Consider the following 14,479-nt stretch of genomic DNA (forward strand, 5'->3'; position numbering starts at 1 on the left):
AATGCTACCTATAACATCCACTTGATTATTTTTGACAAGATACTCAATTTTGTGAACTCAGTAAAGTTGGTAGATTGGGTTCTCCAATCCACTTATCTCAAAGGCTCTTCTTTAAGTCTATGGTTCTATGAAAGTATGATCTTTAAACCATTAGATGCTCTTTCTAACAAAAATTCTTTTGTCTTCATTGTTACTTAACTGACATTTATTAAGCAGCTGTATTTAAGTGCATGCTAGGTTCTGGAGAAATAAAGACTGGTCTCCTAGTATAGCAGTGGATACAGAAAATGCTACTGCTAAGCTTTCTGAGTATTCATTACATAATCATATTTTGTGTAATTGCTGTTGAAAGAGGAGATGTCAAAAGTTCCCAAGACAGATATGTGTTCACATGTATTCACCTAAGTTTTAGAAAATAGGTTTGAGTTGAGGAACAACATCAATTACTTTCTTTTGAGCTCTGAAAACCCAGAATCAAACTCCTTCCCACAAAAACAGTTTAATACAAATAATAGACTGTCTTAAGAGATCACAACTGTAAAATGTGGTAATGCAATACAAAGAAAGAGAATCCGTATTTCATTTGCAGACAGGAGTACCCCAGCCAGATTTTCTAATGTTAGGAGTTTGCAATGGGTAATAATTAAGATGCATAAGCTTTATATAATGTCAGCGGGGAACATGCAGAACAAAAGAAAGCACTCTGCAGATGCTCCTGAACTTTTGGTGAAGTACTTCCTGTCCTTATTAAGCAGAATGCTTATTCAGTGGGACTCTGGGATTCCTTCTTTGGAAATGTGTAAGGAAGTAAAGGCTAGTTGGGTTAGGTACCATGGTATTTGTATTTCTGTAATATTGAAGTTGTCTCTTTTCTATTTTGAAAATATAAAGAAAATATTTTACATATGATCTCTCCCCTGCATGTGCTTCATTCTGAATACATCTTCATCCCAGCCAACATTTTTTCTTTTTTTGCTTTTTTAGTTTAAAATTGCCACCATTACTGTTACAGCAAGTTTCTTATGGGTTATATTAACATCATTCAGGGTCACAAACTTTTCCTCCATTAGCTACAATTCAGTTCTTCAATCACCAAATGCTCTTTCAAAAATATAAAAGAAAGAAAAGAGGCCTTTTTAGATAGCAGAACCTAAATGAGTTAAATAAAGAAAAAAAATGCAGTCAGACTCTGGCTACTCCCACTGGCCTAGGACTGGGAGGGGAAGGAAAGTCACCTCTCTTTTCTCAAGGATGGCTCTTTCTGCTACTCTTTGGTTTCCTCTGTTCCTACCTATAACGACATAGCTGTCAGCCTTGGGCGAGGAAGACAGCAAAGCATAGGAAACACCACTGAGTAAAATTAGCTAAAGAGAATCTGAGATGAGACTGTTTGAAGAACTTATTTGATGTTTTCAGAACTTATTTGAACTTTTAAAGAAGTACTGGAGCAGTGAGTGGGATTTTATAATCATCTGATGTAATCCTACTTGACTGGAAGTGTATAAATCACTTGAGTTTGGAGATGAAATACCAAACTCAAATCAATTGGAAGTAAATTTAAATACTTACTATTTTGTATGGTTCATTTGTCAGACTATGTGTAAAGTATTTCTTTTTCTTTGTGTGTGTGTGTGTGTGTGTGTGAGAGAGAGAGAGAGAGAGAGAGAAAGAGAGAGAGAATGAATATGTATGTAAATTGACAGACTACAGAAAGGATTAGAAAAACAATAAGGGTCCTAGAAACCAGAAGAAAACTATTATTTTTAAGAATTTGAAAAACTTTTATATCCAATGGAAGTCAATTTATTAAATGTTTTATCTAGAGGTAAGATTTGGCTTAAAGATTAGAAGTTAAAGGAGGCAGGAAGGATTTAGTTCAAATTTTAATTTATAAGCTAGAATTTTCTAATGATGAATTCAGCTGTCCACTAAGGTATTACATTTTCCCTGGAGGTGTTCAAACAGAGAGTGAATGACCATTTTGATAAGGAAATCAGAAAACCTTCTTATAGGAGGCTGCATTAGCTGCACTTCCCAGCTCTGATTTCTCTTAATTTTTTATTTTGTTCTTTCTTTTCAGTGATGGCATACAAGGAACCATTTCACACAAAGTGATCCCATTGCAAATGTTGGGCTTAGAGCTGTGATCAAGAGAAATTTCTTAAGGAAATGTTGCTAATTTCATAGGGATAACTTTAAATTTTATTGATATTTATTGTGAAAAGTGGCGAAGCCAAATTCATATACTTGCAAAACCCTTTTCTGTTCAGTGTGAGTGGGTTTTAGCAAAAGGAGGTGTTGTTTAAAAAACACCTGTTTTCTAGAGCATATATAACCACTCTCATTTTTCTGAACCATTGTTGATTCTTTCAATTTATATGTACATTTTAATGAATAACTTCCATGACACATTTGCTAAATTTATTGGACAATATCCAATAGTGCATGCTGTCTTAAGAAATGAAAATAGATTATGAAAATATTTCTAAAGTTTAATAAATGGGTGGCATTTCTGTTCTTTAAAAGATTGAAAGAGGATTATACCTGAGTTCATTTCTCAGGTATAATCTGCATCATTTTTTAAGGGATTTAAGCCATTTGTTTCTAGAAGGCAATAATTTTCCCGTCTGTTTTCTCAAACATCACTGACCTAATGAGCTTATTTCTTAAGAAGCCTATTTCACAATTCATTTTCTAAACAAGTAGACTGAATTTTAATTGAATTATGAGACTTGGCAAGTAAATTGGCTGAGCAATATTCAATTAATCCCCAGTCCTCTTCAACAGTCATTCATATATTTCAAAGGGATACTACTTCTTTTGCTACCCAAAAAAAAAAAAAAAAAAAGCACTTATCATTAATAGCCTCATTCTGATCTGACTGGGTAGGGAGAATACTAATCAGGTAGAAAAAATGTAGAATATATGTTTCTATTACTACAAAAGCCAATGGTGAAAGCATTTCTTGTTTAATCTTTACTTTGACATTTTCCTCTGTCCCTTCTCAATTTCAGGCAACCCATGAACCTTACATTGACTACATTTATATAAATAACAAACAGAGGGGACAATGTTTAGAAGTGAAAAAAAACCCCATAATTTGCAAATGAAAAACCCATCATTGAATATACTTCTTTGGCAATGCTTTTATTATTTAAGGTCAGCACGCACGACCAAATAAATGAGACAGTGAGAAGTTAGTAATGTGTATTTTATAGGGCAATGTTTTGGCATTTCTAGACCTAAAGTATCAGTATAAAAAAAATTTGGAAATAGAAAATTTAAGATATGTTGCAAAGGTTGGCATGCAATGTACCTATTTGGAAGTGTGAAAGTTTGGAAGGGCCACTCAGCTTCACTGAGCATCTACTATGTGCCAGACTATTAGCAGAGGCTATTTCATTCAGTCTTGCCACTAACACTCTGAAGTAAATTTTATTTTTCCTATTCATTTGGTGGAGGAAAATAAAGCCCTGAGAAGTTAAAATTCTTGCTCAAAGACACATATCTGGTAACTTAGATTTATTTTTGCCATTCAAACACAAGATCTCTCAATTCCAAGGCCTGTGCATGGGATGGAGAAGAACATGACTCCTTCACTCAGACACGCGAGTCTTGGCAAAGAATTCTAGTTGCTATAATCACAGGCATGTGCCTTAGCTGTTGTTTGAGGAACACGACTCAACATATTCCCACTTACCATGTGATGCTATTTTGAGGTAACATGAGAAAGTAGATTGAGAGTCGCTTTAAAGTTTTTTGCTTGATGTGAGTGCAACTGTACTCTAGGCACTCACTCTGACAAATCTAATTGTGCCGAGTGAATTCAACACTAGGATTTATACCAAGTTCAATTATATGACTGGGCAATATATGTTTCTCTGCATAAGTGGTAGAAGAAGAGAGACAGAATTTATGGAAAACCAACAAGAGCTGAAGAGGACTAACCTGAAAACACATAGGATAAGGTAAGCTCTGCAAACCCACTTTTTCAGCCTAACGAAGTACTCACTCTGCAAACAGTCAGCATTTAGGAGGTCCTGACACTTTTCATGGCACTTCACTCCACACTCCAAGCACTTCATGCCTTGCCGGGCAATGCCCCACAGGAGCCCTTCGCACTCATAACAGTAGGTAGGTGTCGTAGCGGTCCAGACCTCAAAATTGTGTGGGGTGGTGGAAGACATGGGGTAAATCAATGCCTGCAAGGTCTTCTTGAAGACATGTATTTTCTGTGAAGAAGAGACAAGTTACCAATGTAAGCCAAGTCAGTGGATTTGGAAAATTTCAACCTAACACAAACCATTTTATGACCTTTCCATGAAAATGTTATTTTGAAAGAGACCCGTGATTACTGACTTAAGTGATGATAGTGAACACAACGACTCTGCTCACTTATTCTCCCCTCAGGGAGGGATCTAGGGCCCACTTCAATTATTTGAACTCAAGGAACTCCTTAATTTTCCAGATTGGACTGGCCTCTACTATTATTGCACAAGCTTCTTTCATAGCACTGTGGAGCTCGGATTACTTGGAAAGTTCTATGTCCCAGCTTTACTATAAACGCCCTGAGGTCAAGGGTGGGACACATCTTGTTCAAAGCTACATCACTCCTCAGACCATAACCCAGTCTCTGGCTTAAAGTAGGCACTCAGGAAACATTTAAAATTTTTTAAAAAATAATTTATAAGACTATCCTGAGTCTGAGTTGGTTCTTCATAAAATTATAAAGTAGACGAAATATACTCTCAGTGCTTATCATTGTCCCTGGCACATAGTAGGGGCACAACACACGTTTTTGTGAAATGAATGAATGTTCTGCTAAGAGTCTTATAATCTACAGTGAGATTTAAGGTCTCTAAGCTTCACTTTCTTCTCTACCCTATCTAAGGTATTATTTGAAGATCCAATTGTATGGTGCTAACAAATGTATATTCCACAGATCTGAAAACACTAAGTAAATGCTAAGTATTAGTGTTGGTAATGGATTTTCAATCAACAACTGTCAGTCAATAGAAAGAGACTGGTTAGAGCCCTTCTTTAGGATTCTCATATCCCACTATGCAGTTGACTTCCTGAGAAAAAGACTAGCATGCTCCGAAGTTAGATTTAGGTAATTTCATACAAGTGCATGATGCATAAAAATAGATAGTTACATAAATCCTGTAAGAGCCTATTTGATAAGTAATGCTAGAAAGGAGGCATTTCTACTTTGCATTTTTCATCCTTAAAACTCAATTCAGAGTATCTTCCCACAGTGTTGAAATGACCAACTTTCCATTATTTTTCAATTCCACAGTATGGTAACAGCATATTTCCCTTTATTATTACATTTTCCTCATCATGTGTTTTCTGAGAATATGTTTGGTAATGGTACTAGGAGATTCCCTGCTAGGGAGTTAAGCTTTATGAACGGTTTTTCTAACTTTGAACAGCAAGATCCAGCCTTGCTACTCCTGGAGGTCTGGTCAAAGCTCTTTATACTCCAAGTGAGTCTACAGAACAGCATTATGGTCAAATAGGGGAATAACTCAAGTGGGGGACCCTATATTGGGGTTTATGTAGATAGAACAACTGGATCCATCACTTTTCAAAGGTAGTCTATGCCAAATAAATCTCTTGAATTTAGTTCATTATGACGATGTCTTGCAAAGAACTGTTAAGAGTTCTTTTAGAATTATGAGCATGTATTATTTATCTTTGTTTCCCCTTTACTGCCTAGAAAAGTGGGTATCTTCAATATTATGAAAGTGAATTGAATGATTCTTGGCACAAGAGATTTTCCCTTAGCTATTCATACACAGTTCCTTGTTCTGTCTGGATTGATCAGATAAAGAGGTGTGTGTGTGTGTGCGTGTGTGTGTTTAATATAGCATTTTTAATTTAGCTAAAAAAATAAAGATGGAGTTTAGTTATATCTGCAATTATATCAGGTAATTTGTTGTTTGTTTTAGTGGGAAAAAATAATACAGTCAAACCTCGGTCCTCCACCATCTTGGTTCTTGAACAATTTGAATCTTGACCAAGTTGTTCAGGAAAAAATATCTCTGTTGTATAACAAAACTTTGGGTCTCAATTCTCTACCTGACAATGCTTTTGTGTTGATACCTGTATGGTCAGTCATGTGTCTCTCAGGCAACAAACAAAGGAGATTGTATTTTCGAATGAGTAACTTCTCAAACAGTTTTGCGAAATGAATTAAGTTTAAGAACTGAGGTTCCACTATAAATCTAACTCAAAGGACCACTCGTTGTAAATACAAGAGAATGTGTCACTGAACACTGAAAAGTAGGATATACATATGAACTTAGAAAGCAGAGTTGAGCAAGAAGTTATTTTTAAATGTGAGTTTATATTTTAAGATTAAGTAAGTGATTAATACATGTTATCTAATGCCAATGTTCATTTTCTTTTTATTGAATTCAAGTAATTCAATAATTCACAGTCTTCTAAATATCTAGGCTATAGTAAGAGTAACACATGTAAGGACACTAGCTAAAAATTTAAACAAACTGAAAGAAAACAAAATAGTTCTGGAGATGTTGGGAAATGCCCCATCTGGTTTCAGAAACTGTAGCCTCACCGACAGGCAAGAGGGCCCCAAGACTAGAGCTGAGCAAGGAGGCCTTGGGAAAACAGGCCACTAAGGAGACAAAACCTTAGTGTGTGTCCCCACAACAGGGGCACAGCCCCTGCCTCCCTCGTATCACTCTGCTTGGCCCCAGAGGATGGCTGGTTAGTCAATGATGGGTAAGACCCCTCGACGGAAGGGGCAACCTAAGATAGGCACAGCCACATGAGCATCAAGGAAGAACTTGGGGACACAGAGAAAGGGCAAAAGACCCTCACCTCCCGGCTTAGACATGGCCAGAGTCCTCATTTTATCTGAAAGAAATCTCCTTATCTCTTGGCGACTCTGCCCCGCCTGCCTGGCTCAGGCTTGAAATAATACTAAAGGCAGGTACAGCCCTAAACTGGATCGGGCAGTTCCCAGGGAAAAATCAGGCCTAGAAGTAAGTTCCTTGAAGCATGCTTTGTTCTTTCCTCAAAAGCTATGATAACTGGCTCATATTGGGAAGGAGACTTACATTATTCACAGACCCTCACTAAGGCAGATCTCTCGTGTTCCTTCAGTTGCTACCTATGACCTCTATTTGTTTTCTGTAAACATAGCCTTTTGCCATTGATTGATGAGCTTTGCTGTATACCCCTGTGAATATGGTTCTCATAAAAGCCACTTCAGGAGAAGGACTCAGGGCCTTCTCCACTATAGGGAAGAGCCATCCCTCTCCTGGCAGACAGAGAAGTGTCTGGGACGACTCATTTTATTTCCTTCATCTGTGACGACCCCAGGACAGGCTCTGTGGAATTCAGAGTTCACACTCCCACCTCAGCTGGCCCTTGGGCAGGGACCCTCAGATCCAGAGCCTGTACTACCTCATGGATAGACAACTGAGAAGATTTAATTGAAATGTTTTGTTTGTTTGGTTTGGTTTGGTTAAGGAGCCATGATCCATTTGATGAAAAGAAAGTGAAGCTAATTTCAAAAAATAAGTATGGAAAATTTACTAGACAGCACATTGAAAATCAATTGAATGGGGCATTAAAATAAATGCCGACATTTAAAAGCTATATAGAAGCTGGAGGAAAACATTCAATAATTGACTACAGAGTATATTTTCATAGTCTCAAGGAAATGATAACACGAATCTTTTTCATTCTTGATTTTTGAGATAGGGGCATATTGAAAATTATTGTAAAAGAGATAACGTATGAAAACATTTCTTACTCCAGCAAAGCATAAGATGTAATTATAGTCAGCTTAGAATCATGTTGAATGAATAGTTAAGGAAAACATGTAAAATAAATCTCAGTGGAGGGGATTGCTACACCTCAGAGGCATGCTTCAACTTAGGGGGAAAGAAGATGCATTTAGCAGCAAAATAAGACCAGATCAAACAAGATTATAAGAAGAACTGAGAATGTGGGATTTTTGGAATAAGGCAAAAAGATAGTGTAAAGGACATGACAAAAAAAAAACCCAAAAAACAAAAACAAAATAAAACAAACAAAAAAAAAATAAGGAAAACCCTAAAATTAGCCATGGACCCTGGGAAATGGAAGTCTGTAACTCACCATTAAGAACTGGAGTAAGGGAAAGAATTCTTTCCATTTTAATGCAGCATTCTGAGCAGGCAGAAAGGTAGGTAAGGGAAGGGTCAAATTAAGGAACATGTATAAAGGACCCATGGACAAAGCCAAAGTGGGAAAGGATTGAGGGTGGAAATTGGGGGTGGGTGGGGCAGGGGAAAGTGGTGATGGGAAGATGGAGAGAAATGTATTTGAACATTAAGAAAAAAAAGAAAAAAAAAAGAAAGGTAGGTAAGTACAACTAATGGGATCCTAGTTGAAATGAAAGGATAGGAGCAGGTGTGTTATTGCGGGTGGTTTCTGGCTTGGGTAAGCCAGGAGCCAAACATAGGGAAAGGATAGGTTCAAAAACAAGCAGAGACCTAAGTACAGGAACAAGGTTCTATGGACAAAGTGAATTCAGAAATTTGGGAGACTTGCTGCTAATCTATTTAAAATGTTTCTAAAGTTTTCAAATCTTCTACAACATATTATTTTCTAAAATGTATTTTCTGATGATAATAAAATACATGCTCATTGTAAAATAATTTATAAAACTCAAAGGACAACAATTTTTAAGTAAACTTTTCAATTTAATTTTTCAAAGTTAGGAATAATCTGTATCTTTTTTTTTCCTCTCTCTTTAGATAGGATAGAAGTCTTGGCAGTCAAGAAAAAAGAGAAAGAATATTTTTACATTAAGATAGTGATTCCAGAAAAGGGGACGATTTTTATTGTGTATAGACAATGTTTTAACCTGTAGAAATGAGGGTAAGAAATGCTTTGACTTTGATAAAGCTTTGTAGCTAAGTACAACCTGTAGACTTACAAAGTAGAGGATGCTCATATTCAAGACAAATATTTTGTTAAAAACTCCTGATCCAAGAAATTGGAATTTAAGGTGACCTGCCTTAATATATCACTTTTTGAACAAGTAGAACACTGGAAGGAAATGAAATTTTTTCTGTATGATGAAATTAGAATGACTCTGAGAAACAAAGCAATCAGGCTTCCTGCCAAGAGTGACTGGTGTTTTTGGACCATCCATATTCCAATCTACCAACTGTTAGTACTTCAGACAGGAACAAAGCTTATCTACCTCCATTTGCCATATGGCTTTTCTCTTTTTCCTGTACAATGTTAACCAGTGACTTTACTTATGAAGGTCTATTTTCCTCTTCATCCTGTGGGTTTCTCTCATGGGATTGTGGAAATCATCTCTATACTAAAAAAAAAAAACACATTTTGATAATTCTAAGAAAAAATATGTTTCTTGTTTTGAAGATTTTTTGGTGTGTGTGTACTTGATGAATACTTTTCATTAAAAAAAACCAAAACTATTTGCTGTCCTTTAGGTACCATTTTATTATTTCTAGACAAAGTCATCAAAAATATTTTCAGAGCAAAGATTAAGTTACCATGTTAACTTTAAAATTTATTATAAATATGAAGACAGAACAATGGTAGAATACAGGGGTGGATGAACACAGGCTAAGTTGTATGTGAAACAGAGTTTATTCTTGTATTATTATTTATAAATTATTGTATTATTTTCCATGTGAACAACTGTAAAATTACTTTTGCTTAATGCTGTAAGTCCTTGAGTGTAAAAACAGACAGAATATCAGGACTAATTTACTCATCAGAATCATCACATAAAATTGACTATAAAAGCTAAAATTATTTGGTAAATTTTTTGTAGGAAAAAGTAGAGACTAGAAGTTATGTGCCCAATCATGGAAGAGTATTACGTTGTTATAACTTGTATTGTTTTATAACAGATATTAATTATCACTGACCTAAGTAACTTGCGGGGTGAGCCCAAATTAAAAAGGCAGAACAATGATAAAGTGGGTGATTCAATAATTCAAGGAGAATATAATACATGACATGCCCTCTGCTATGACAGAACATAGTCAGAAAACAAATTAGGATAGATTTCTCATGTACTGTAAGTACCTGTTTTTCTTCAAACTTTCGATGAAAATACATATATAAATAATGGAGGTGATATGAGATGAGTAATTTATTATATTAAATATAGGACTAACAATAATGTGAAATCCTCCACTGGGGGAAACTTCAGTCATTTTACAAGGAAAGTAATTTGAATTACTTGGGTTAGAGACTGAATTCTTATAAATATTCTAACAGAGGTCATGGAAGAGCAGGAATTAGGGTTTGGATATTATAAACGGAAGAAAGGGAAGGGGGTGAACCCATCCAACTCTTCTTTTGTGTTACCAAGCAAAGCAAGTCATGGAGTTGTGGAAAATTCTGTGGTGAAAACAGCTAATGGTAAAAATAATAACTAATATTTACTACATAATTTTGCGTCAAAATGGTTGACGTGCTAAGTGTTGGGGGAAAAGTTTAATATGTAAAAATGCTGAAAAGAAATAGATTCTACAGGTACCTGGAATAAAAAAGAAAACAGGAAACAATGCCAGAATTACAAAAGATGTTTCTGTGGAAATCTAAGAACTGTGTTTGGAATTCAGTTAATCTGCATGGGCTAGGAATTTGGGGTTTTCAGACAAGATATTTAGACTTGTCTTCTTCCTAATGTAAGCATAAGGGTAATAACACGAACCTAAGCATTTTCAGATCTTTACTATTTTTTTCAGAACAGAACCATTAACTTTAAAATTCAAGAAGTAGGTTTATTAAATATTTAAGAAATATATTAACTATATTAAAAATAGTATAGATACTTTTAATTTATTTGCTGGAGAAGAGAAAAAATAAAGAAAACTCAATATATACAAAAGAAGCTTGGAAATGAGACAAAGTAAAAAGAGGCATACTAAATTTTTAAAAAGAAATAGCTCAAAGCTCTAAGATATTATGATAATTTTAATTTGAGTGAATTCATCTGTAAAAGACAAATTCTCAAACTGAATTTTAACATTAAGCAATGTGTTATGAGATACACATAAAACATTAACATTTAAAACAAAAAGAACTAGAGAACGTATCAAGGAAATATTGACCTCATCAATCTAGTATAGCTGTATTAATATCACATAGAACATATTTTTCAGGAAAAAGCACCTAAGAAATAATATTAGCAATACTGAATGAAACAATTTATCAGTAATATAGAACTCCCAAAATTAATGTACTCAATAGAAAAAGCTAATGGGATATCTACAAAATTGATTATGCACTAAGCCATAAAACAATTCTCAGTTAAATTCTAAAGACTGAATATACAGTCTATGCCCTCTGATTACAGTTCAGTAACAAAAATTAAGCCCATATGACTTATCATTAAAAGATTAAAAAAACTTTCTAAGTAATTGATGAGTCAAAATACTAATTAGTGAATTATTTATGAAATAATTATATTTTTAACAGTAGAAGGATTATATATACAACTTATGTGATACAGCTAGAATGTACTGAGAAGAAAATGAATAGCTTAAATGCATAAGTTTGAAAACAGAAAAAGAAAATTAAAGTAGACATTGTAAAAAAGACATAAAATCTATGAAGGCAGGAATAAGAAAGGGAATGAAGAAGAAATACACAGGGATGAGAATAATCTCTTTCTAAAATGGAGTCATGGATACCTACATATATGTATTACTATTATTTATTCCCTTCACTTATGTTGTGAATATTCTTTTATACGTATGTAATAGTTGATCAATCAAAATCAATAAACTACATACCTTAATAAGTTAAAAAAGTAGCATCAGGATAAATACAGAGAGAGGATTAATCTAAAGATGACAAAAGCAGAAATAAAGGAAATAGATAAAGAAATACTTTGGAGGCAGCAAACAAATGCCAGAGATCTCTTGCAGTACTGACTTTACAAAAAAGAGAAAATATAAGTAAGAGATAATAAGAAAAAAATAGCATTCATGTTTGTACATCAAAATATGATAATATGAATAACTGGGAGTATTGAATTTGAAAATTTAGAAAAAAGGACAACTTTCTGGGACAAATTATCAAAATTTGACTCAAAGAGAAATGTTTAAAGAACATGGATAGAATTATATTAATTGATTCAGTAATCTAATAGCTCCCCTGAAACAATAAAAGATGGTTTTAGTGGCAAGTTTTGCTAGTCTTTCAAGGTCTATCGATGTTTACTTCATGCAAACCGTCCCAGGTAAGTGACAAAAAGGAGAGCTCCCCAACTTATTTTATGAAGCTAAGTTATTGTTGATGCCAAAATTGTTCAAATACACAGTAAATTATAAGCCATTTGACCAATGAACATAGATGCAAAAATCTTATGTAAGTAGCAAATGTATGAGAAAATCAAGGCCAAGAGAGTTCCTGTAACTTGCTCACATTTCCTCAACTAGTGGTGGAGCTGGGCCAACACCTATCTCAAGCCAAAGACTGTACTCTTTTGAAAAGGGAAAACACAATACTTGTAAATGAGATAATCTTTATTCGGTATCCTTACTGCTGGCTCCCAAGTCAGTAGTCCCTGGAATCTGATCCTCAGCTGCAAAAGTGACAGGGAGACACTGAACTTAGCATATATTCTGAGTACGTCAGCATAAGTCTCTGTCCCATTTCCATGACTGCTGCCTGCTCTGCCTGGCAAGACATTTTTTTTTTTTTAATTCTCACAAATTGTGTGATAAGTATTATTACTTTCATATTAAGGATGAGGTGAACAAGTCTCAGGGAATCAAGGAGTATTCATAAGAAACAAGTTTTCAGAGTTAGTAAGAGGTGGAACTGAGATTCTAATTCAGGCCCATATCACTTCAGCACTTGTCCACGCTGCTTGGAAGGGCTCCTGTTCCTGAGCAATATAGTTCAGAGAACCTGAGTGTATGTGAGCCTGCTCTTCCGGATTGGACCCCAGACCCGACAGGCGTTCTGACCTGGTTTGGCCTTGCATGTTATCCCTCTGGTGTCGTGCTAGGAATAGGGCCCAGGTCTGATCTTCTGATCACTCCCACACATAGTTCCCTTTTACTGGGCCTGAATCCTGTTATTGAAAGAAGGACCTGCAGCCTCCTACAAAAACCCTTAATTACAACTAACAAATCTTGGAAGCAGCCAATAGATCAGACTTGTAAACAAGGTCATAAACCCACACAGGAAAAAAAAACAACAACAGAGTTCTAGAATGCCTTTTATGCTTGGTGAATATATTCTTCACCCTACTTGAGTTTCCATAACCCTCAACTGAGTCTGTCTTAGTTTAAACACTCCTGACTGCTAGAAGCTTTCATCATGGCCTGTAGCAACAGTGGGTGCAAGACATAGTATCTTACCTCCTCTACCACTAAATATTTTTTTCAAATTTTATTTTTAAGTTACAATTTACATTGAATATTATTTTCTATTAGTTTCAGGTGTATAGCAGAGCGGCGAGACAATCATACACTTTACAAAGTGATCCCCCAATATTTCAAGTACCCACCCGGTACCCCATATATTATTGACTATATTTCCTATGCTGTACTTTACATCCCATGACTATCTTGTAACTAATTACCAATCTATACTCCTTAATCCTTACACCTTTTTCACCCAGTCCCCTGACACTCCTCCCCTCTGGCAGCCATCTGTCTGTCCTCTGATAGCCTGTCCTGCTATATTAAAGCTTTGTGACAGCAGGGATTTTCAGCTGAGTTGTTTGTTGCCTTTTTTCCAGAATCTGAAACAATGCTTAACACATGGTAGTCAATTAATATTTAATTTTCAACTGATCTACTTTGATTACCGCACCATTGGGTCCACACCAAGGAAATTCACACTGAAAGGAAGCACAAAGCTGGGCAGAGAGTGCAAGGCAGACTATTGTTGCGGTATATGGATACTAGATTGTTATCTCTTCTTGGGTTAGTTCTTAAGCCAGGTGGAAATGTTCAGAAACTATAGTCTTTAAGGGCTTATTAGACTGAGATTCCCGGTCAGCTCCCGCAGCTCCTCGTGGGTGAGTGGGAACCGGCGACGGAGGGGCACCTGGCAGTGCTTCTCCCACTGCCAACCAGTGTTAACAGGGGCTGTGCCGCTGACCCTCTGTCATCTGGCATCAGATTTTACAGCCCTTTCCTTCTTTGGAATAGATGCCTGAGCTTTCTACCATACATTCATCAATGAAAATAGAAGTGCTAACCTTTGATATTCTCTACATGGACAAGCTGTTTTCCTTTATGTAAAGGCTAGTATTTCATGCTTTCACATTGAGGGTGCCTAGGAACACTTTGAGCACCGAGAAGTGGAAGTTGCTCTTCAGCATTTATGTTAGCTGCCCATGTAATGAATTAATGTGACAGCTTGTCAAGGGTGACATTTAATATGGCTGTTGTACAGAAGTCATACTCCATTTACTTTTTGAAACATGAGCCCCAGGGAAACGGGC

General features: G+C 35.7%; 1 protein-coding gene across 2 annotated transcripts in view; it reads right to left on the reverse strand.

Annotated features, from left to right (window-relative positions):
• UNC13C (unc-13 homolog C) overlaps positions 1-14,479 on the reverse strand; it is a 502,857-nt gene that overhangs the window by 297,698 nt on the left and 190,680 nt on the right. Inside the window, exon 7 of one of the 2 annotated variants that reach the window (XM_054565405.1) lies at positions 4,013-4,232. The exons of the other annotated variant lie outside the window; for it this stretch is intronic. Within the exon in view, the coding sequence (XP_054421380.1) occupies positions 4,013-4,232 (220 nt within the window). The remainder of the gene's footprint in view (positions 1-4,012; positions 4,233-14,479) is intronic. 2 annotated transcript variants of the gene reach the window in all.

Source organism: Pteronotus mesoamericanus, unplaced genomic scaffold (assembly GCF_021234165.1).
Source record: "Pteronotus mesoamericanus isolate MK-2021 breed Mesoamerican mustached bat unplaced genomic scaffold, CSHL_Meso_final contig_164, whole genome shotgun sequence".
Taxonomy (NCBI): Eukaryota; Metazoa; Chordata; class Mammalia; order Chiroptera; family Mormoopidae; genus Pteronotus; species Pteronotus mesoamericanus.